The 24,029-nt window shown below is 44.7% G+C and overlaps 3 protein-coding genes across 3 annotated transcripts; 2 read left to right on the plus strand and 1 right to left on the minus strand.

The window, feature by feature from the left end:
• Positions 1 to 1,607: 1,607 nt before the first annotated feature.
• Positions 1,608 to 9,450, minus strand: PDCL3 (phosducin like 3). Its single transcript, XM_061988493.1, has 6 exons — positions 9,326 to 9,450; positions 7,715 to 7,844; positions 7,079 to 7,169; positions 6,272 to 6,415; positions 5,150 to 5,358; positions 1,608 to 2,032 (listed from the first exon to the last, which is right to left on the minus strand). Exons 1-6 carry the CDS (start codon positions 9,329 to 9,331, stop codon positions 1,890 to 1,892), a joined length of 723 nt encoding a protein of 240 aa, XP_061844477.1. The 5' UTR covers positions 9,332 to 9,450; the 3' UTR covers positions 1,608 to 1,889.
• A 4,838-nt stretch (positions 9,451 to 14,288) lies between these two features.
• LOC104550379 (histone H2A-beta, sperm-like) lies at positions 14,289 to 14,708 on the plus strand. The gene has a single exon (XM_010197444.2). The coding sequence runs from the start codon at positions 14,289 to 14,291 to the stop codon at positions 14,706 to 14,708; it is 420 nt and encodes a 139-aa protein (XP_010195746.2).
• A 3,352-nt stretch (positions 14,709 to 18,060) lies between these two features.
• On the plus strand, positions 18,061 to 18,462 carry LOC104551624 (histone H2A-beta, sperm). The gene has a single exon (XM_010204942.2). It carries the CDS (start codon positions 18,061 to 18,063, stop codon positions 18,460 to 18,462), a length of 402 nt encoding a protein of 133 aa, XP_010203244.2.
• The last annotated feature ends 5,567 nt before the right edge of the window (positions 18,463 to 24,029 follow it).

Raw genomic sequence — 24,029 nt, forward strand, 5'->3', positions numbered from 1 at the left:
CTGTGGTTTGAACCACACACTGATCTGACTTGGGACCAACAGTACAAGAATCATGCTTAAAAGGAAACAAGCTGTCTGGTGGAAAAGGACCTGGGGGTGTTGCTTGACAGCAGTGTGCCCAGGTGGCCAAGAAGGCAAATGGCATCCTGGCTAGCATCAGCAGTAGTGTGACCAGCAGGACCAGGGAAGTGATTGTCCCCCTGTACTCAGCACTGGTGAGGCTGCAGCTCAAATACTGTGTCCAGTTCTAGGTCCCTCACTGCAAGGACATTGAGGTGCTGGAGCATGTTCAGAGATGGGCAATGAAGCTAGTGAAACATCTGGAGAAAGAGACTGATGAGGAGCAGCTGAGAGAGTCGGGTGTGTTTAGCTCAGAGGAGGCTTCAGGGGAGACATGATCACGCTCTACAACTACCTAAAAGTTGTAGTGAGGCATTAGTCAATCTCTGCTCCCAAGTTAACGAGTGACAGGACAAGAGGAAATGGGCTGAAGTTGTGCCAAAGGAGGTTTAGATTGAACATTACGAAGAACTTTTTCACTGAGAGCGTTACTAAGCATTGGAACACACTGCCCAGGGATGTGGTGGAATCGCCATCCCTAGAGATATTCAAAAGACACATAGATGAGTTGGAGGGACATGATTTAGTGATGGGCTTGGCTGTGTGAGGCTAGTGGTTGGACTTGATGATGAATGTTCTTTTCCAACCAAAACGATTCTACGATTAAAAGTTGATAGGAACTAATACAAAACTAAAAAATATAAAATTGCTGCTTATTGAACATTGCACTCTGCACCATCCACCCACAGAATACATCAGCAATATAATAAAATGTCCTTGGGGCAGTCTGGTTGCAAAAGCTCCTGAAGCCTGTTAACCCAAGAGCAGACAAACTGAAAGTGTAGGTGGACATTAAATCCAACTCAAAATACACAGGTAGCTCTGAGTATCAGCAGATCTGTAATTAAGTTGGCATTTACATCCCCTCTAAGGCCTCAGTTGTTATTACTGTACCTAGAAAACAGAAGGCTTTAATACAGAAAGATGTCAGGTCTTCAGACACCGTTTTCCTTCTGGGCACGGGAACTACTGTAGTAACACATCAGACTTCTGATTTTTACGAAGTCAGGAGTTTCACACTCCAGCACCACCATCTTAAATTTGCTTTCTTAATTAGCAGATAAGATGCTGCAAGGAGGCTCAGACCCCATGAAAAGTAAAATCTCACTGTTAAATACAAAAAGGTTCTGGACTCAGCAGGTCCCAGGAAATGGTGGCTATTACCAAGGTCTCTCTCAAGATGTCTGGGATCTCAGCTCACGGCCTCATGCTGGCCCTGCTGCCAAGCATATCTCTGCAAAGGACCATCTCACCCATACCGTGGGTCACCTCCCTTAGCACTCCACACAGCCCAGGTTGTCAATCCTCTACATACAATGGGCTAAAAGAATGCCCAGCTAAGTACTGTAACTAATTGCTTCGAGACCAGATATTTAGACTCAATTTACACAAGTTAAACTTGTAAGAACGGTGCACTTCAGGCCAATTAAGATTTTGTTTTAAACAAGTCAGCAATTTACCGAGAAAATAACAACAGGAGATCTCTGTTTCTACTGAGGTCTGTATTTTAAAATTTTGAGTAAGATATACTCAGGCTTCTTAATATAAAATGTCTTTCAAGATCTTAAGTAAAGCTGCAATAAGTTGTTGTGTTGATTTTTTTTTAAAAAAAACCCAAACTTTAGTTTCTAGGAGCTTGCAGATCAATGGCTGCCTTGACACACTACCCCCTTCTAGGGCTCTGCAGTATCTTGATGAGTGTCTCCAGTGCTCGAGGTGGGACTGCTGGCTCTGAGTGTACTGTATCAATCCTGATGCCATCGCAAGCATTAGTCATCCTCTGAGTCACTCTCCCTGCTGGCTGGGAGACACGCCCTGATTGAGGACATGAGCTGGTCCTGGATCTGCTTCTTGGGGTTCTCCTCCAGGTCTGTCTTGATGGCACCTGACTCCGAAATCTTCCACTCCAGTTCTGTGTAGAGCAAAGCACCACAGCCATGAATGCAGGAGAACAAACTGGAAAAAGCCCACCCTTGCTCCCCCAAGCTGACTTCCCTTATCATCCTGCCATTACCACCACCAAACAAGGGCCCTGCTCCATTCCTCCCCTTCCCCTTCCTCTTCCGGGTCTCAGCCCCTTCCTTGTCCCCTACACTCATTCCAGCTGAGCACTCCCCTCACAGCCATTTGTGCCGGCACAGCTTTCAGCCCAGAACCCAGTGGTTACTGCTCTGCAGCCCACTGCTGGCATTCCCAGTGCCTGTCTGATCCCTTTACAATCAGGAGCGCAGAAAAGCCAACCGATTCAAAACAGCAGCTTTAGAGACAGCTCTCCAAGTGCAAATTAATTCCACTTCCTTCTAACTACATAAGGGCAGAAGTTTACGCACCTATCGCCAGTGAAGGAACATTGCTCAGATATCACAGCCATTTCTGTAATATACTGAGTTCACCACAATCAGAACAGGCAGGGAATGGATTTGCTGAGGGGCAAGAAAGTTGAAGCAGTTCTACTTCCACAACTGACTTACAGGTATTTTTCAAGGATGTAAATGCCATTCACCCCTTTCCCACTACGCACCAATTATTAGCTCCTTAGCAAGACAGTAAGGGAGACTCCACCACCTGTGGTAGGCCTATTACTGTATAGATCCAAATTGGATTTTCCCCTCTCATAAGTGGTTGGAAGTCAATACAATGCATTTATTTGAAACCTTTCTCCTAGTCCTGCTGGCAACCCTACCATGAAATCTAATTTCCCTTAGATGTTACAGAGTAATGAATGTGACCTCACACTTTCTTTGGTCTCCAGTGGCAGTCACCTGGGCTTTGGGAAGGAGGAAGGAAGAAATAAAAGAAAGTGCAGAATTTCAGTGCCCAGCTTTCTATGATGACTGAGTTAAGCTGCCTCAATCACCTTCGGACCCCTCAACATCAATCATTTATGTGCTAAAAATGGGAGAAAGTTAACTGTAGGTTCTGCTACCACTGCTCCCTTTGTTGACTTGTGGACAGATAACTGTAGCCTAATAATACACCAATCTCACTGGTGAGTTTTTCCCCCTTTTGACAGTTCAAGGCAGGGAAGAGTTTTCTAGAGGACACGCTCAAGACATCCTGTAAACTTCAGGTGTTTATTAAAAAACCTCTTTGCATCCTGTCCCAGTATAGCCAGTGACATCGTTCTGCAGACTTCAAAATGCTGCTAAACTGTGATTCACTTCAGGTAAGAGATGCCCTTCAGTCTGACCCTAAAAAATCTTGAAAGGCATATGAAGCAACATGCCTACTGAGAAAGATGATGAGTATCCTTTTAACTGAAGAAAAATCCACTAGGTTACATCCAAGATGCATTTGCTTTCCAGGAAGACCCTTTTGCACTGCTGTACATTCCCATTCCTGACCAACTACCTCAAGAGCCACAGCGCTCTGCAAGAACTGCATCACCACTCTAATCTGAAGTCATGTCACACTGACAGGGCTGCACAACCCAGTCTACCTCCAAGGCTGCTGAGATGGGCCGTGAGAAACAGGTCTAGGAAAAACTGAAGCCTCAAGGAAAGGTAAGAGCCTTTCCCCACAGAGTCCTGTGCCCCCTGAACCACTGAGGCAGGAGCTGTCTCTGGGAGATGGCAAGAGGAAGCAGCCCAATGTCAGGCTACCAGCCCCATTGAAATAGACAGGCTCTCAGAATCACAGAGATATTACAGTTGGAAAACACCTTTAAGATCATCAAGTCCAACCACTAACTTCACATTGCCAAGCCCATCACTAAACTAAACTACATCCCTCAGCACCTCATCCATATGTCTTTTGAATATCTCCAGGGACTGTGACTCCACCACCACCCTGCTCCCTGTTCCAATGCTCAGTGAAAAAGTTCTTTCTAATCTCCAACTTAAACTTCCTCCGGTGCAACATAAACACATTTCCTCTTATCCTATAATTCAATACTAGAAAGAAGAGACTGAACTGCACCTCACTACAACTCCCCTTCAGGCAGCTGAGAAGAGTGATCACGTCTCCTCTCAGCTCCTCTTCTTCAGACTAAACACCTTCAGCTCTCTCAACTGCTCCTCATCAGACTTGTGCTCCAGACCCTTCACCAGCTTCATTGCTCATCTCTGGACATTCTCCAGCACCTCAATGTCCTTCTTGTAATGAGGGGCCCAGAATCGAACACAGTATTCGTGGCGCGGCCTCACCAGTGCTGAGTACAGAGGGACAACCACCTCCCTGGTCCTGCTGGTCGCACTATTTCTGACACAAGCCAGGATGCCATTGGCCTTCTTCGCCATCTGGGCACACTGCTGGCTCATGTTCAGCTGGCTGTTGATTTACACCTCCTCTGGGCAGCTTTCCAGTCACTCTGCTCCAAGCCTGTAGCATTGCCTGGGATCCAGCACTTGGCCTTGTTGAACCTCATGCAATTGGCCTCGGCCCATCACTCCAGCCTGTCCAGTTCCCTCTGACGAGCCTTCCTGCCCTCAAGCAGGTCTATGCTTCTGCCCAGCTTGGTGTCATCAGCAAATTTACTGAGAGTACACTCAATCCCCTCATCGAGGTCATTGATAAAGATGTTAAACGAAACAGGTCCCAGCAACAAGCCCTGGTGACTAGCTGCCAACTGGATTTAACTCCATTCACTACAAATCTCTGGGCCTGGCCATCCAGTCACTTTTCCACCCATCTCAGAGTAGGTCCATCCAAGCCATGGGCAGCCAGTTACTCCAGGAGGATGCTGTAGACGACTGTGCCAAAAGCCTTACTAAAGTTCAGGAATACCACATGCACAGCCTTTCCTTCATCCTCCATACCATTTAATATATTCAGAGAAATTTGTTACACCCCACACAGGGTGTGAGTAATTGCATATAAGATAAACATCTATATGTCAGCCTACTCAGCAACTCACTACTTTTACAAAATAGCCTTAATTGCATGTTGTTGAGCCACAAGGGCTCGCAAAAAAACTCCACAACCTAATGTAATTTTTAGTATCTCCCTTCTTGTCCTGAGCCTCACTTCTCTCACCACCAGTAAAGCAGTTCTGTTTCTCCTTTGGAAGACCAGAGATGCAGACACTCACCATCCCTCGTCAGGTTCATGCCACCAAACACCAAAGGCCCAATAAACTGAGCTTTGATGTCTCCCTCCAGGTAGACAAATATCGTAGGCAGGTTCTTATCAGGGTAGTTGGGAATGCAGGTAGTAGAGATGGCTTTGAGGAATTTCACATCTCTGAACTTCCTTGCAAGTCCGCTCATATGTTGATTTATTAAGGCACAGAGTGGAATTCTGTGAAGAAAAGCAAGATACAGCTATGAGGAAAGTAAAAAGACAAATTAGGCAGTAATCTGCTCCAGAAAAAAAGTCAGAAATATCAGCCCAACAAGTATCGCTTATGGAAAGACCAATGTACCAGATGGAATATTTTTGGTGTCTGGTATTCCAGCATTCAAACAAAATCACCATCACTGGAGGTTTTGGTGGGTGGTGGGTTTTTGGTGTGATTTTGGTTGTTTATTAGATATTAGTGATATCACTTTCTCCTCTATCATCCAGAGAAATTGGTTTATGAAGATATGATATTTTTCTCTGGCTCATGCAGTTTCTAAATAGAAAGAAGAGCAGCTCCTAGAAAAAACTATGCAAATGACAGTCAACTCTTGGGAGGCAACTAGAGACAATGAACAAAATTAACAATTTCTAACCCTTTCTAGAAAATTCTAGCAACTTATCACACCTTTTTGACGAGTTTTTCCATCACGTAGAGCTTTAGAGCTAAGTTCATCAAGTCTTGAGTCAATGGGAATGAAATTACCAATTTCATTTTTTGTTTCTTGGAAATCCAGAATCATAGAATGGTAGGGGTTGGAAGGGATCTTTAGAGATCAAGCAGGTTCACCTAGATCAGGTCACACAGGAACATGTCCAGGTGAGTCTTGAAGACCTCCAAGGAAGGAGACTCCACAACCCCTCTGGGCAGCCTGTGCCAGGGCTCCCTCACCCTCACAGTGAAATAGTTTTTTCTTATATTTAAGTGGAACTTTTTGTGTTCCAGCTTCATCCCATTACCCCTTGTCCTGTTACTAGCTACTATAGAAAAAAGGGATGTCAGCTTCTTAATTTCCACAACAGCTACACGTTCATCTCAATTATTTTTGGCTTCTGACAGTGAAAGGTTTAAAGGTTAAAAACAAATTCTTACCCCTGTTTGTAGAGGTGCAGGACTACCCATATACCTTTTCCAGCTTTTGTTACCTCTTGAACATAATCTTTTCCCGAAATCTCCAAAACTTCCCCAAATTTATTCTTCATTTGAGCTGCTTTCATTTCTGCTAACCTTTGCTGCCTGAATAGCAAGGAATGGGAAATAGATCTTGAGAATAGATACATTTTTGACAGAACAACACTTACAGGAGCTAGTTGAAACCTAGACTTCAGAGGCACATTACAAACTTCTTCAAATCCCAGAGCAACAAGAGCAAGCTGACATAATCAATGGATGCTCTTGTATTTGCATCACAAGTTAGAATCATCAACATGCAAGAAGTACAACTATGGGGTTATGTTTCCCAGTTCTGCCCTCAGGAGATGTTTCTTCTGCAGATACTGTGCTACCAAACTAAGTGGCAAAACCCAAGAGACATGGTAGAAGTAAGGGGATAACAGAAAAGCAACCGTGTAATTTTGTAAATCTGCAGCACCTTTACCTCATTCGTGCAAAAACTGAGAAATCTTGGAGATTATTTTCAAAGCTCTCAGAATCCCCAGCCATGCACTCAGCAGGCACACATTATCTCTGCAAAACTAGGCTGTAGATAAAGGACACTGAATTTAGACCCAGTTATGCTATTAAAGACACTCAGAAGCTTTACAAAAGACCAGAAACACAACCCACTTTTACAATCGTCAGGCCTAACAACACCTCTCCTTTCTTCAACAATAGCTAGCAGCAAATAAAAGGAAAAGCTTTCAGTTTTGATTAAAGCCAAATTCTGCATGCTGCTCTAACCTGTACATTTCAATAGCTTTCTCATCTTCCTCATTAAATTCATCTTCATTCTCTTCTAGCTCTTCCAGAGTCATGTCCTCATAAGTTTTCACTAGAATGGAACAAACAGCAAATCGGTAAAAACCTCATTCCAGGATTGAAACTCATCAGCTCTTATCAGTCCAACAGAATTTATTTACTTTAAGGACAGATTAGCTATAGGAAATATGGCTTTTTGAACTATTGTCATTACTGTGCTTTTAGAACTTGAGATACATAGATGAAAAGACAATGAGGTAAAGAACTCTGGGCTGAAGGCTGCCAAGGCTAGCACATGAGTATCCTCACTAGCTCTCAAGCTCGGTGGCTGCAGCAAAGACATAGACAACGTAGGAGGGATGTCTAAATACTGGACGAAGCACACAGCAGGTAATGTCATGAGATACTTGCACATTCACATTTGCCCTGTTCTTATTTCAGTTTTCAAACATTTACTTCTATGGAGCTGACATCAAGAACAATGTTTTCCAGGGCTGGACCAATCCATGTGTTCAGGAATGTATTTGATAGCTAACAGATGATCAACCTACATTAGAAGAATCTTTGGTATCCTTTACAGATTTGGACAAGGAGATACTGAGTTGGCTGGTCACTCACCAAGAGACTTCTGAAGAATGGCAAGCTGCTCTTCTTCCTTTGCACGCTCCCGTTCCTCCAGGTTTTCCTTTGGAGGAAGGATACCTTTCTTGCGCAGGATGTCATTCCACTCTGTGTCTTCATTTGGGTCCTAGAACGGAGCAAGAAATTGAGGTTGTACATTCTAGGTGAATGCAAATTTTCAAGAGACACAGAACAATGCTACATTGTTAGCTGTCTGGAAGTCACCAGAAAGTCATACTATCCATCCGAGGCCAAGGCTTCTTTGCAACCCCAGATCAGCACCCTGAAGAGTGACTTTATTCCCTACCACTTACAGCACGTACAGGCAGTCTTGGTAGGATATAAAAGCCTGAGGCATTGTAATCATCACTACAGCTCTGACAAGGTAAGAGGAAAGGGGAGGAAATCAGCTAGGTGACAGGGAAGCACACTGGCTACCGTGCTCATCGTCAGAGCCTTAGTAGAATGACTGGTCATCAAATCAGTGCTCATTCCATCAGGAAATGCTGATGAGAAGGCACATGGGCCTTGCAGACCTAACTCTAGATATATCAGAAGTCTTCTTGGTAGATTCATGTCAATGCCATTACACAAGTGCTTACAAAGCAGCAAGTACTGCCTCTGCCACACATATTGTAGAATGGTAGGGTTTGGAAGGGACCTTTAAAGATCACCTAGTTCAACCCCCTTCCAGAAGCAGGTTCACCTAGATCAGGTCACATCCACCTAGATCAGTCCCTTGACAAGGAATCTGATATACATCTACATCTAGGCTGTTCCTGAAAGTTAAAAAAGAGACTTTACTGTGAATTACTCACAATAATCCTGCAAAACAAGGTCAACAGGCACCCACATACTGTTGAGAAACTCAGTAGAAGTTTCTTCCAAGTTAGACATATATGTATTTTTTTAAATACCTGAAAATTCAGTGGCAAGACCTCACAAGCAGATTTTGGCTCCATACTCTCTTGACCTAAGTTCTTTGAAAATGGTATAAAATGCCTACTGCTTTGCTATTGCTTGTATCAGTACAGCTTATACTAGGTCTGTTCAAGCCCATGTCTCTTCTCCAGACCAAAACACGGTACTTCTGGACTGCTAGGGCAGAATATAGAAAGAAAAGAAAAAAGCGCAGAAAACAGCACACTATATTACTTTCCCCCCCCCCCCCCCTTTTTGTGTCTTGACTGTGGGTCATTTCTCCCTTGACACAACGTTTCACAGCATCTACTGTCGTTTATCAACATGCTGACGAAGTGCCTGAAACACCCACTCGCCCATCTGCTTACTACAGCACCGAAAATAAATATAGTGCTCGAGAGGAAAAAGAAACCAAACAAAAACCCCCAAACCACCAACAAATCACCACAAAAACAAGCCATGGAGCTTCACAGCAAGACCTTCACAGGACAGACACCATCGCTCCGGAAAGGGGGAAACAAAATCGGCCCACCCCTGCCCACCGCTGAAGGTGGCCCACGGCTGCCAGTGGGCCCGAGGCCGCCCGCCCCGGCGCGGCGCGGCGCTTGTCATCGGGTGCGGTGCCCGCGCGAAGTGCTGCGGTCTCCCCCTACAGCAGCGGCCGCACACGGGGCCGCGGCTGCTCACCTGCATCCTGCCCGCGGGGCCGGGGCCGCAGCCAGGGCCCAGGCCCCAGTCAGCAGCAGCAGCAGCAGCGGCAGCGGCAGCGGCGGCGGCGGCGGCGGCGGCGAGGTTGGGTTGGGTTGAGTCGGGTCTGTCCCAGCGTGCGCGGCGCGGCCGGAGGAGGCGGCGCTCGCTAGTGGGGAGGGCGTGGAAGCGCTCTTCTTCCCACACCGCCTAATAAGGCCGGTCCCGGCGCCAGCGCCTCGAAAGAGCCGCCGCGGCGGAGCGGTGAACCTGGGGGCAGAAAATGGGGGGAACGGCCTGTTTGAAAGCAGCGTGGCTAGGGTGCTCCGGATACATCAGTTCACACGTTTAACTCTTACTCTGCGATTGGGGTTTTTTTCCTTCCCTCTTCTTTTTCTTTAGCGTCTGTATTTCATAGCCGTCACAGGGCCAGTTGTGAAAAGGTCGTGGTCCCCCCGGTGCAGCTGCGTGGGTCTGGCCGCTGCTCTTGCTTCGTTTCCCGAGGAGGGGGGAAGTCACGGCGTGAGCGCTGTGAGGAGTCGCGCGGTGCAAATAGTCTCCTCTCGCTGCCCATCGTCCCTCCTCTGTAGGCGGAAAGCCGTGTGCGGGTTCCTCAGGGAGCTGCCCGGGGCTGCCGGCCACCAGTCCCGTGTCTCCCTACCCGCTCCCTTCCCCCCCCCCAGCAGCCGTGGTGGGCACCCGCGTGTCCCCGTGGCCCGCGGGGCGGCTGGCTCCGCGTGCCACCCCTCGAGTCCTTCTGGAGGGGTTTCCTGACAGAGATTGTTGACATAAGCTGTGATCCTACACGACCCCAGCGGTCCTGCCCAAAGCCCATCTCAGGAGAGCTGTCACCTAAGCACTATTCACCTGGAGAGGTGCCCCTGCCCTCTCATACCCCTCCAACCAACATCAGCTCGGAAACGACGCAGGTGGTAAGTCGTGGAGGGAAGAGGAATTCCTGCCTGGCTTTCAGGTGGCATAGCTTCATGTAAGAAACCTTTCCTCACCCCTGCACTACTCTCTCACCGTCAGAGCTCATCTGTTTGTGGTGCAGCTCTGCTCTTGCCCCTTTTATCCTTGTTTCGGCAGCACAGTGAGGGATAGAAAAAATCACGTCCCGAAAGAGCAGCCTGCTGAACACACCTTGGAAAAGAGTTGCACAGTGGAGAGCAAACCAAGGAATTTGGTATCAGCTTGAAAAACATGTAACATACTCTGAACCTTTTGCTTCAGAAGTTAATAAACTGTGAGCAAGTTCCTAGCACCTTCCAGCACTCCTTCCTCACTCGTGAAACAATCAAGCACGAAGAGAAAGCACATTTCCCCTGAGTCAGCCCTGATAAAATGACATCACAAGCACCCTTGCAGTAGAGGCAGAGTTGTGAGCACCTGTCCTCCTGCAGAGCCCTGGGTGGCTTGTCCTTGTTGGATGGTGTGGCTCTGCAGGGCGTGCAAGGGAAGCAGCGTGGCCACGAAACATGGGAACCCAACCAGGCAGCGTGCTGAGCTGGGCATGGCCTCAAGCTCCTCAGGCTCACCAGTCAGCATCCTGGAGCTACTGTAAACCTGAATACATAAACTGGGCACTGTCATAGAAACACCTCAAATAAATTGTCAGCTATAGGGAACACTTCTCTAGGAGTGTCCAAATAGTGTTGGTGAGTTTTGGGTTTCTCCACTGCCTTACTTTTTCTCTGTAACTCTTCCTTTTCCACTTAATTGAGCTGCTTTTTACCTGTTTGCATTTCATATCCTGATTTATTTTATTCACTGGCTTATCTCCTTTTTTCTTTCCCTGTTCTGTTAGTAAAATTAAATAGTCAAACCTATATTGCCTATTCTGATTAAACATAATTATCAGTACTTCAAACATCATTAGGATTGGGTCATAGCCAATTAGCATTACAAGAAATTTGTCTGTGGATAGTTCCTCAGCAAACACCGAGGAGTGGGAAGAATGGGAGGACCCCATTCCATTAGGGATCAACACCCCATTCCCTAAAAACAGGCACTTCTCCCATTTCAAAGAACTGAGCAGACCTTGTGCTTTCTTCTCAAAGACGCACAGGAGAGAAGGCAGAAGAGGCTCACCCCCAGCTCCTTCTCCTTTTATGTTCTATCTCGATGGTCAGCACACCTGCCCAGAAAGGGGAGCTCAGCTCTGAGTCAGAAAAACACCCCTACACAACCTGCCAGCAGGTCCATTTGTTGTTTGTCCTGGGCATGGAGAAAAATGACTGTATTTCCACTCCCTAGAGCCTGAAATGGAAATGCAGAAGCCCTGATATAACATCTTATAACAGCACGGATATCCCATTAGTGTGGTGGGGCAATTACTCTGTGCCAAGACTGTGCCTAGTTTACTGAAAGGAAGGCATGAGTACCTTTTCTGCCTCCGAATTAAAAGCAATGGATGGCTGCACTTTCAGAGGACATCAGCCCTTAACCTGGAGGTTGCCCCATACCCATCTCCCAGGGCCCTGAGGTGAAGCTTCAGCCAGCTAGGGCTAAACACTCATCCTTGGGGGAAAAGTGTCTTAGTGTTAGATGGAGCTACAAACAGAGATGATGTGAGAACTTTTAATCAGAAAGTAAAGGGCTACGGAACCTTCCATCAGGGCTGGAAGTGAGCTAAAGTTTTCAGGATTAGAATTTTGGAGCCTTCTGCAGTGCTCCAGAGTCTCACAGCTCTAACCCACACCTAGTACACAGCACACAGAAAGCTGTCCATGTTGGTTTTGCTGTATGAATGTTTTATCAGAGCCTAGGCTTTCAGGAGGACCTGCTGGTCATAGAATGACAGAATTGTTTCAGTTGGAAAAGACTTTTAAGATCATTTTGTCCAACCACCAACCTCACACTGCCAAGCCCATCACTAAACCATGTCCCTCAACACCTCATCTCTGCATCTTTTGAATATCTCCAGGGATGGTGACTCCACCCCCTCCCTGGGCAGCCTGATCCAATGCTTAACAACCCTCTCAGTGAAAAGTTCTTCAATGGGTCAAGATACCTATGGGTCTTGAATGTTGCTGGTTGAAACCTGTTTTGAACACCAGAAACAAACAGAGAAAGTGCATGAGCAGAAAATATGCACTGATTTTTTTAAAAGATGCTAAAAAATATTTATTTGCATTAGGTGAGATTTTTTTTTTTCCCCAGGTGAACTGAAATAGCCAAGGACCCTTGGCACCAGAACCCCTCTCTTCCCATCGGAAACCCTGATCCCTACCTGGAGAAGAATGTTACCAGAAGAGGGGGCAGAAGCCCAAATCTTAGGAGCAGCCCCATCATGTCACTTGGTGGGGCTCAGACACAATGTGAACAAAGCATAACTCTTGCTCTGTCCAGAACAGAAATAAAACAATACACAGTTTCCTCCCTCCCACCCTCTCATCTAAAAATACATCATATTTATAAAGCACATTTCCCCTACGTACTCTCTTAAATCAAGCTTCAGCAAGAGGAGGGAGAACTGTTTTTACACACTATGTATAGACAGAAATACTCCAGCCCAAGTGGATGAGAGCTGGTAACATCATAGCAAGACTGAAATACAGCTGTGGCTCAGCCCTTAGAAACTGCCTCATTGCTCCCCTCTCCCCCAGAGAAGTTGCTTCTGAGCATCTGTAACATATTTTTTCATTTTCCCCTAAATCAGAGGTGAGAAGGAAGATGAACCACTTGTGAGAATGACTCATTATTTGTCCAGGTGACTCACTGATGAGAACAAAAAGTTGCTAATAAAAAGGTTCTGCCCCAGGAACATGGGGAAACGATGTTGTGTGTGTTGTTTGCCTTTAAGTGCAGGCTGTAGTAAAGCACAGAATAGGACTAAATAGGAATTTCTGAAGGTAATAGGATTTTCACTTACAATACATAGTGGAATATTGGGGGGGTTATGTTATTTTGTTAGTTAGCTGCACTTGTAGCACAGTTTGTAATGTGAGTAATCAGAACGTGAAAATTATTGCTTGATAGTAGATATAAGAAGGTGTGGCTTGGTTTGTTTGGCTTTTATTGTGGTCTGGGACTTTTTTCCTTTTCTTCCCTCCCAAATATTATTCTGACTTTTCTTAAACATCTAAATCTTTATAAAGACTACATAACACTCCCACATATTAATCTAGTGATGGATGTTCTCGTATACTGCAAAACACCATGCTGGAAGCTAACTGTCTTATTTACTCCTAGATTAAAAATATTATTTAAATGTGTATTTTTGCTGCTGCAATTGTAAGAGTACTCTAACTAGACTAAATTTCCTTAATCCTGAGTAAATACACAATAACTTCTATTATTCAGTCTGCGTTGTGCCATCTAAGTAAATCCTTCCTCCTTCTGGAGCAGAATACCTCCAGTACCCTCAATGACAGCCAGGGAATGTCCTTTGGGAATTACTTTAGAATTTTGTATGAAAAAGGTCTGGGAGTATTTCAGATATAAGATGCTGTGGGCTGCAGGAGTTCTTCAACTGTTAAAACAAAAGAAAGATCTAACTTAATAATGGAAGAAGGTAGAATACAGATTCCTCTTGGAAGAAGAAATGGGCTTGACTTCAAGTTGGCTTTGAGGTAACAATTATAGTATTAAAGAGTGTCTTATAGAAGATGAGCTCCTGTGCCTCAACATTCCAAGTAGCAGGGAAGAGTCTCTCTTCTTCTGAACTCTTCATAACTATTGCAATAATCCTTTCTTGACAGGTTGTCACATCACCCTGGCTCTGCAACAAGGCCTCTCTCCTAAAAGGTAGGCTGTTAAAGGGTAGCAGTAGTGAAAATCTTAGCTCTATTAATAAAAAACTGTGATGTGTGGCACTCTGTTTAAGAGAAGAAAAAAACTCCTCTGTATGTGGAAGAGCAGAAAGTATAACTCTCATTGCTGTCTTCTCCTCTTGTTAGCTGGAGCCCAAGTGCCTCAGTAATTTGAAGATCTCCAGCTCTTTGTCTCCTCACCCATCAGAATGTCTGGCCTTGGAAAGAAGCGTGCAGTGGCTGGCAAATCTGAAACTACAACAAAGAAATCCAAATCAGCCTTGGCTGGTCTGCAGTTCCCTGTGGGTCGTGTCTACAGGCTTCTTAAAAAAGGAAACTATGCTGATAGGATTGGTCCTGGTGCTGCCATCTACCTGGCTGCAGTGCTGGAGTACCTGAGTGCAGAGATTTTGGAACTGTCAGGAAATGCTGCAAGGGAAAACAAGAAAGCCAAGATCACACCGAGGCACATCCAACTTGCAGTGAGAAATGATGATGAGCTGAACAGTCTTCTCTCCTGCGTGACCATTGCTCAAGGAGGAGTGACGCCAAATATCCATTCCCAACTCCTTCCCAGGAAAAGCAGCAAAGCTGATGCTCCTTCTCAGGGACAAGGTGGTAGCAAGTGAAAATTGCTTTCCCTGGTCTGGTCTCTGCACTTATGGATGATGTCAACAGCACTGATTTGTATGTGTTTACTTCTTTGTCAAGTATTTCTTTTCTGCTAATTTTAATGTCTTTTTAGTGTTTGTAATAAACTTCCTGGAATGCAGCACTGTTTATTCTTTTCTCATCTCTCCTTCTATGCTGGCATACTAGTGAAATAACTCTTTTTATTAAAAATTCCAGTACATGTTTACTTCATGAAAACATGTTGCAGGTAACTGCTGTAGAGCAGGCAGAGGAATCAACACATATGGCCATTCATGTGAATTTTTCTTCCAACACAGATTCATAGTGAAAATTACTCAGTGCCTCAGAGGTTGTTTAACTCTGCTTTTGGAGTTAGTGACCCTGTGCTTTCAAGTCTTAGTGCTCACAAAGCTGTAATGAATAACAATCTCTCTTCACACTGCTACAACATGACACTAAAACCTCTGTCCCCTCCATCTTGTCACAGCAACAAGAGCTGGTTTATGGAAAACCTGCTGTGGTATTTGTGCTGCTGGCAACTGTCTTGCTTCTGTCTATCAGTGCAGAAAAACAAGTCTCCATATCCAAACAAGCCCCCAGGCCTTTGCTGACCAAGTCATTGACAGTCTTCTCCCAGGAGAGTACCCACAGTTTCTCTGCCCCTAGTCTGTGCTGAGGCTTGCCATCTGCTGTAGCTGCATTAGGGTGCATGATGTTCAGTCTGCCCCTAAGGCAGTATCTCACAGTTCTGTAGCCTCTCACCCAGAGAAGAGCTGCTGAGGACCAGCTTCCTAAAGTGCAGCTGGAACAGGAGCTTTTTATTTGAATGAGATCAGGCTGTTCTGTTGAGTTTAAACTAGCTCCTTTAAACTGTGCCCTGAAGGCATGAGGGTGTCAGAACCTACTGGCCAGGTTCTTATGACGCTGACAGACGTCAAAGCTGTATGCAACAGAGTTAATGACTCAATCCAAGCCGTGCTTACACAGAAATGGGAAGAGAGGGTACCTGACTGAACAGACACTGTGAGTTTAGGGTGATGCAAGGCTGGAACAGTCATTGTATGCTGCCTGGTTTTGAAGAGCAATTGGATGTGATTTTGGCTGGCCTGCAATTAACCCAGTGAAGTAAGAAAAAGTGGAGGATGCTATAGCAGCGAGAAGTGGAAATGTCTGAGAGTAGATTGCTAGCTTTGTTTATAAAGGTGTGCTATATGTAACTAGCCTTGTGCTGAGTGTCTACACCTGTAAATGGAAAAAGCCCCTTGGTTTTAAGGGAGGTACATGAGGAACAAACATGTGAGACCATGTCAGAGGTCCTGATCTTTCCCAGGCTCTCCATTGTGGCCATAAAGCAGCTTGGCCACTGCTGGCATCACAAAGAACAGTGGTACAGCTTTCTGGGTTTAATTCTTGATGACTGCAGCAAGGTGAGGAGTGTCCCCTTCCAGCTGCAATAAATGAACTGCCAACCAGAGATACTGCAGTTCTCTGAGGCACTAAATATCAGGCATGTGTCCAGGGGACATCAGCTAACAAGGTGCTAAGCAGCTCTAGAAGGAGTAATGACAGAATGTTGTGCTCTCAGGGACTGTGCTGAGTGGCTGAATTGTTTCTCACTCAGGTGGCATTAAATGATGCAAGAGCTGGTAATGAGATGGCTACCACTGGGGAGTATTAAAGGGGATAGCTCTTAAGAAGAGATGTGATCTGAGGGATTGGGGTTGTGGGGCTTTTCTTGTGAAGGAGGCTGAGTAGCTTCTTGAGGTGAGAGCTTGTTCTTAGGAAGTGGCTTCATATTTTCTTTGTGTGAGGTAAACTCTTGAATGAAATAATGGGTTTGTGAGTTCTTTGTTTGGTAAGAGACTGCTTACCAGAGCTTTTTTGTTTGGTTGGTTTTGAAAGTTTGGGTTTTTTTAATTGTGTAGACTTATTTTAATAGCTTTAATGACCTCTGATTTAGTTTTGTTGGTGTGGAGCTTTTCATTAATTAAAGTCACATAGTCATTAAAACTTGAGAACAATTTGATATACAAAGGCAGAATTTTCCTGTGTCTTTTTTTTTTTAGTTCCTTTGTGTTACATGCTGAAGAGTAATTGGTAGCATTCTCTGTCATACTGACAGTTATGTCAGTAATAAGTGATCAGGCTTGTTGGAATGGATGTAAGACCATCCAAGAAGATTCTACTTGTTCATTAGCAGCAGCCTGATGCAGTGTGAGAAGAGCAGACTTGTTGCCTGAGGTGTAAAACAAACTTCTCTTCTTTCCGTATGTCTTGTTTCTGGTTGTGGCCTGTTTTACTGCAGCAACAGGTCTTCTAACCTCAGGAAGACAAAATCCATTCTAAGTGGTTTCCAGTAGACGAACTCCTTGTCATTTGTTCATACTTCAGGTATGAATTTCTGTCTCTGGCTCTCACAAGGTCACTGTTGGTTTTGGCACCCCACTACAAGAAAGACACTGAGGTGCTGGAGCATGTCCAGAGATGGGTGATGAAGCTGGTGAAAGGTCTAGAGCACGAGTGTTATGAAGAGCAGCTGAAGGAGCTGGTGGTGTTTAGTCTGGGGAAGAGGAAGCTGAGGGGGGACATGATCCTTCTCTACAACTACCTGAAAGGAGGTTATGGCAAGCTGGGGATTAGTATCTTCTCCCAAGAGTAACAAGTGATAGGCAAAGAGGAAATGGCCTCAGATTGTGCCAGGGGAGGTTTAGACTGGAGGTGAGGAAGACCTTTTTCACTGAGAGAGTCTTTAGATACTGGAGCAGGCTGCCCAGGGAGGTAATAAAGTCACTGTTCCTGGAGATATTCAAAGACGTGTGAGGTGCTGAGGGATATGATTTAGAGTTGGACTTGATGACTTCACAGGTCTTTTCCAACTGAAACAATTTTATAATTGCAGAAACTGCTTAGATTCTTACCAGGGGTGAGTTCAACAAGGCTTCTCCGTAGTGTTTCTGAACACTTGTAAGTATCTGGAAGCCTTTCTCCTTAACAGCAGTCCTCCATTGGTACTGGATCAGAAGACCTTGCTCTGAAGTTCTTCCAAAATCTTTCAAGAGAGAATGGTAGTCTTGTAGGTTTACCTGCTGCTTTGACTGATCTTGTAGAGGGAAACAGAGCTTGGCTGGAAGCTTGTCAGACTCTTCTAGAGCAGCAGCCTGGCCCCTCTGCTTCTTCAGACCAAAGTAAGGACAGATAGCAAAGTTTCTGAGGGGAAGACTGACTTGTAAGGAGATTGGAGAGGCAGTGAAATGAGAAGAAAGAAAGGACTTAAATGCTCAGTTTCTATTAGCTTTGCAATTTTTAATGATTTTTTTTTTTTTTTTTGAATAGTAGGTTGTTGATAGAATGTCAGAATGTGGGAAGAAAACAACAAAGCTCCTTCTTATGCCAAAGAAAACCATGTCGGCCTTGGCTGGTCTGCAGTTCCCTGTGGGTCGTGTCTACACGTGCCTCAAAAGTGGGAGCTATGCTGACAGGGTCAGTCCTGGTGCTGCCATCTACCTGGCTGCAGTGCTGGAGTACCTGAGTGCAGCGATCTTGGAGCTGGCAGGAAATGCTGCACGGGAAAACAAGAATGCCAGAATCACGCCCGGGCACATCCAGCTTGCAGTGAGAAATGATGACGAGCTGAACAGGCTCTTCACCTGCATGAGCAGTGCTCAAGAAGATGTTATGTCAAGTATCCATGCCCAGCTCTTTCCCATCAGAGCTGATGGTCCTTCTCTTGAACAAGGCGGTAGCCAGTGAAACTTGCTTTTCTTGGTCTGGTTCTGCACTTGTGTAGATGATGTCACTCAGTAACATTAATTTGTGTGTGTTTGGTTCTTCAGCATAATTGGGTTTTTTTATCTCCAAATTTTAATGTGGTTTTGATGTTTTTAATAAAGTTCCTGGAATGCAACTCTGTTCTTAGCTTTCTTTCCAGTGATGGAAGGACACACAAAATGTCAACAAAATCTAGTCTACTGCTTGACTAGATGTATTTGCAATTGTCTTTGACAATCTTCTGTTATATTCCTGCATTCCACCCCATTACTCAAGAAACCACTTCCACTAGTGCTGGCAAAATGGCAGTTGTTCAGGTCACATAGGAATGCATCCAGGTGAGTTTTGAAGATCTCTGAGGAAGGAGACTCCACAACCTCCCTGGGTAGCCTGTGCTTGGGCTCCATCCTCCTCACAATAAAACAGATTTCTCTTATCTTTAAATTGAACTTCTTGTGTTTGAGCTTCATTTTATTACCCCTTGTCCTGTTACTAGATACAAGAGAAAAAGGGATGTCCCAGCCTCCTGATATAAGCCATTTACATACTTGTACAAATTAATAGATCCTCCCTTGGTCTCCACTACTCTAGAATAAACAGCTTCAGTTCCCGCAGCCTTTCCTCATAAGGAAGACGCTCCAGTCCCCTGATCATCTTGGTGGCCCTGTGCTGGACTCTCTCCAGCAGTTCCCTGTCCCTCTTGAGCTGAGGAGCCCAGAACTGGACACAGGACTCCAGATGAGGCCTCACCAGGGCAGAGTAGAGGGGAAGAAGAACCTCCCTTGACCTGCTGGCCACATTCTTCTTGATGCATCCCAGGATGCCATTGGCCGCCTTGGCCACGAGGGCACATTGCTGGCTCATGATTAGTTTATTATTAACCAGGACTCCCAGGTCTCTCTCCTCAGAGCTGCTGTCCAGCAGGAGGAAGTGGCAATTGAAGATCAACCAGCTCTTGGGCACTTCTACCATCTAGGATCTTATCATGTGACATCCCTCCAAGTAGGTCTTTGAAGAGGCCAAAGTCAGCTTACCTGAAATCCTAGGTCACAGTCCTGCTTAGTGTCCTGCTTCTTCCACACAGGATCTTGAACTCTACCATCTCATGATTGCTGCAGCTGAGGTTGCCTCCAACCTTCATATCCTCAACCAAACCCTCATTCTTTGTTAGCACAAGTTCCAGCAGCACACCCTTCCTCATTGGTTCCTCAACCACTTGTGACAAGAAGTTGTCATCAACATTTTGTAGGAACATCCTGGACTGCATGTGCTTGTCTGTGTGGCTTTGCCAGCAAATATCAGGATGATTGAAGTCCCCCATGAGGACCAGGGATTATGACTGTGAGACATCTCTCAGCTGTTCGTAGAAGGTCTGATCCACTTCCTCCTCCTGATCAGGTGTCCTGTAGCAAACTCCTACAATAGCATCACCTACATTACCCTGCCCCTTAATTTTCACCAACAAGCATTCAACCTGCCCCTCATCCCCACCCAGGCAGAGCTCAATGCACATTAGTTGCTCCCTCTCATAGAGAGCATCTCCATTCCCTTGTTTCATTGGCCTGTCTTTCCTGAGTAGTACATGTCCCTCCATGGCTGTGCTCCAGTCATGGCAGCTGTCCCACCACATCTCTGTGACCGCAATAAGGTCGTAGCCCCACATCTGCACCCACATCTCCAGTTCCTCCTGCTTATTCCCCAGGCTGTGTGTGTTGGTGTAGAGATAACACAGTGGTTTACTTAAACACACAGGTTTCCCTGGATGGATGCAAGAGGATCTTCCCTGATTTGATAATCCCGCAGGGTGGTCAGCCTTCTGCATCTCATCATGGTGTGCAGCTGAGGGACACTTATCACTGCATTCTCTGCCCTGCCCTGTTTCCCTGCTAGACAGGATAGCTTGTTATTTCACCCCCAACTCCTCAAGTCTTTCAGTTTAAAGCCCTCTTGATCAAGTTGGCCAGCCTATTCCCAAGGCTGGGAATTCAAGTTGAACATTAACCTCTTTGCTGGCTGTTTCATCAGTCACTTTGAAGCAACTTGCATTCAGAATTGAGTACTTGGTGTGTCAGAGGATAAAATAGTCCAGAATCAATCAATTTGGTAATGTTTGTGGGTGTACAGCCATCACCTACTTAGACAAAAACACCCAAAGCAATGAGAAATAGTAATGTCAAAATCACTTAACATAGTGTAATCCTGTAGTACAGCTACTGGGGTTGGCACACCAATGAAACACATTGTTAAAAGATCTGTAGTATTTAAACCTCCTTCAATGTAAAAGGCAGAGGTGTTAGTCACAGTGGAGGCTGAGTTAAATATTTCTATACTGATCTTGCAGAAATATGCACAGGGTATGTGCTTGTAGCACAGACTACAAAGTGCAACAAGCCAACCTGTTATAAAAGAGGGAAACACGGGTATCATCTTCTTTCAGTAATACATATACTGTTACTCTAGCTCCTTCAGGTGCTATTACTCTGGGTTTGGTAACCTGATGTGAGGTAATTGCCCACACATATTGGAGAGCTGTGGCTTCACTTTTTCAGATTGGGCTTCAGTTTGACATTGAGTTTGCGATACCAGTAATAGTGTTCCAATACTGTCTCTTCTAGATAAGCACAGGTGTTTGTCAAAGATAGCTGAAATACAAGAACTTGAGAATCTGATATGAACAAAGGATGTAAAATAAGAGGATAAATTGGGGTACAGAACCACACAGCATTCTTGGGGATTACTGTATGAATCTTCACATCTAGACTAATAGATCTCAGTCCTACTGTGCAATCTGTAGTTGTAAATGATTCCCTTTCCCCTGTAGTTTCTGAGTATGTTGTGCTTTCATCAGTAAACCAGGTATCTTTTTTGTGGTCTTCCTTTAACTTGTTGTAAGGGGATGTCTTCTCCACAGGAGATGTAGGGATATCACCAAGGGGGAGAGTTTCCCCTAGTATGGGCATAAAAGTTCTCCAATATCCTGAAAGTCCCAAAAAGGTCTGTAATTGTTTCAGTGTAGTTTGTATAGAAAATCTCTGGACTGTTTGCTATACCTTATTTGATATTTCTCTAATCTATCCCTGCCAAAATATTCCCCCAAATTTTACAGTAGTATTAAGGCCCTGTATTTTCTTTGGATTAATTGCCCAGCCTTGGTTTTGTAAATGTACTGTCACCAATTCACCAGCTATTTCAATTTCTGTTTGTGAGTATGACATAATCAATAGACCATCAATATAATGGCAAACAGTGACAGTACTAGACCATAGTGCTCAATCAGCTGCTATAATCTGGTGGCAAATGAAGGCACTCTATTTGTAGCCTTGAGGCAATACCTGGAAAGCATGTTGCTTTTGTTGCCAGGTAAAGGCAAACTGATCTTCGTTTTCTGAAGCAATTATAGAAAAGACAGGATCAGCAAGATCTATCACCACCTTCCAAAGCTGCAAATTTTTGAGGTTTTTTTTTCCTATAAGAGTAATTATGTCTAGTACTGTAACTGCAAGGGGTGAGGGGGTGACTTAATTCTGTATAACCTACAGTCATTCTACAAGTGCCATCTGGTTTTCAGACAGGCCAGATGAGGTTATTAAAGGCAGCCATAGTTTCCCTAATGATTTCTGCTTCTTGAAGTGCCTGAATGGTTTGGGTAATTTCCTCCTCTGCCCCTGGAGTACAGTATTGGTTTGCAGTTACCACCTTGGTAGGCATGAGCAGCACAACCAGTACACTTTGGGAATCCACACAAGACAGTTATAGATTGAATGGCAAATGCTGCTTGCAAAGTTCCGAAACAAAAGTAACCATTTAAAGTTTCAACCGTGTGTCCTGCCAACAAATCAATACCCAAAGTACATTCCTTAATTGGGGCAACTAACATCATAGTGGTAAATTGTGGGGAGTTTTGTGGAGACTTGGCTAGAGAAAAGAGGACATGATAGAATACAGCTGCTTAGGCAGTAAGCATTAAGCTATAAGATATTGGACTCCTGCTCAAGGCCATGAGAGCAAGAGAGCTGTATGATAACAGGATGAAAAAGCAGGAGCTTAGTTTGGGTTCAACAGCCACAAGTATCTGGAGTATGTTGAAACAGGGCGAGGTTTGCACCTAACTGGGAACCAATGATGAGCTTAGCTTTTGCAATATGTATGAGCCTGATTATTGTATCTATAAAAGAGTTGTATCTTTGCAAATAAAGTTGAGACTTGTTGCGCTACAGGGTGGCCTTGTCTCCCCTCCTCTTCAGCAGTAAATGGCTTAGCATTGTTAAGGCAACATCATCTTCGAAGGCAGGGGGGGAACTTCCCTCCAGTCCACATATCTGTGATGTGACTTTTTTATTATCAATATCACTATGCAATACAGTAACTTCAGCTCCAGTATCCAGGAGTGCTAATACATGTAAAATCCCACCAGCCTGCTACTCCATAGTTAAAGGAATATAGGAGCGTCAGTCCCTCTGAAGGCAGGAGGATACTGTGGGCACAATTTTGTGGGACTTGCCAAATGTTTGTTTCTGTTGCTTTGGCATTTGCAATGTAGTGCCAGGTGGTAGGTGGGATGGAAGTTGGGCACGGAATTGGTGGTGGGGATAGGGTTGGTAGGTTTTTTTGTGTAAACGCTAACTTTTCCCTTTGATAAGATAATTCTGATGTTGTGATCCCATGTATTTCTGATTGTGGGATACAAGCTTGTATGATATCTTTCCACATTTGTTTCCTCACCACCCATGATCTAATTCTTTTGGTTTTGTCAGCTTTCCTTCATTTGCCACCAAAATAGACTGCCCTGAAATTATGGCTCCAATTTCCCTCAAGATATTTGCTAGCGTGCCTGTATTACCCATAGCATTTGTCACTGCTGGTATATTCAAGTGTTTTATTGAGGCAGGTGCTTCTCTCAAAAAATACATTTTCATGTTTTTCATTGCTACTACGCTGTCCAGATTGGATTCTGTAACCAAGGCATGAACCATCCCCATCTGCCACACCAAATCAATACTATCCTCTATTGTACACCAGTTCCTGAGGGATAACATTAGTTCTTCAGGTTCTGTATACGCCGTTAAAACTACTGCACACAGCCACTGATACAATGTAGGTACAATAATATCTTGCCCCTCAGAAGCTCTGATATTTTGCAACTAAGCATATCGTTGTACTTGATCAGCATTGGCTATAATGCTTAACAAATCTTTTTCACATGCTAATGAATTCATAGATGCAGCTCCACTATCTCAAGCCCTCGAAATCCATGCTAGTATGCTTTTTTCAACTCTTTGCTGATAGGTCTCTAAAAATTCCCTTAACTCTTTCGAGGTGTAAGTATACATGATTTGTACTCCTCCATCTACTTACTCTTGCTGCCCCATCATTTTTATGAGGGATCACGTTTCCAGCACTTCCCTGCTTTTGGAATCCAAATCCAAATCAAACTCAATCTCTTAGTCTAAGAATTCACTCTAAATATTTCCATCCCATTCCTCAGGACCCCATGACTGTTTTGCAGGGAAGCCACAAACTTGGGAAACTGAAACCTTGTTTTCCTTGTA

This window comes from Colius striatus, chromosome 1 (genome assembly GCF_028858725.1).
Source record: "Colius striatus isolate bColStr4 chromosome 1, bColStr4.1.hap1, whole genome shotgun sequence".
Lineage (NCBI taxonomy): Eukaryota > Metazoa > Chordata > Aves > Coliiformes > Coliidae > Colius > Colius striatus.

What these genes read in the sequence shown, in the direction of transcription:
- PDCL3 (XM_061988493.1), bottom strand. An exon ending in AAAGCTATTGAAATGTACAG is followed by an intron (nt 6,416 to 7,078) that starts GTTAGAGCAGCA and finishes CTTGCTATTCAG; the next exon opens with GCAGCAAAGGTTAGCAGAAA. An exon ending in CATGAACCTGACGAGGGATG is followed by an intron (nt 2,033 to 5,149) that starts GTGAGTGTCTGC and finishes TGCTCTACACAG; the next exon opens with AACTGGAGTGGAAGATTTCG.
- LOC104550379 (XM_010197444.2), top strand. Translation starts at nt 14,289, where the DNA reads ATGTCTGGCCTTGGAAAGAAGCGTGCAGTGGCTGGCAAATCTGAAACT.
- LOC104551624 (XM_010204942.2), top strand. Translation starts at nt 18,061, where the DNA reads ATGTCAGAATGTGGGAAGAAAACAACAAAGCTCCTTCTTATGCCAAAG.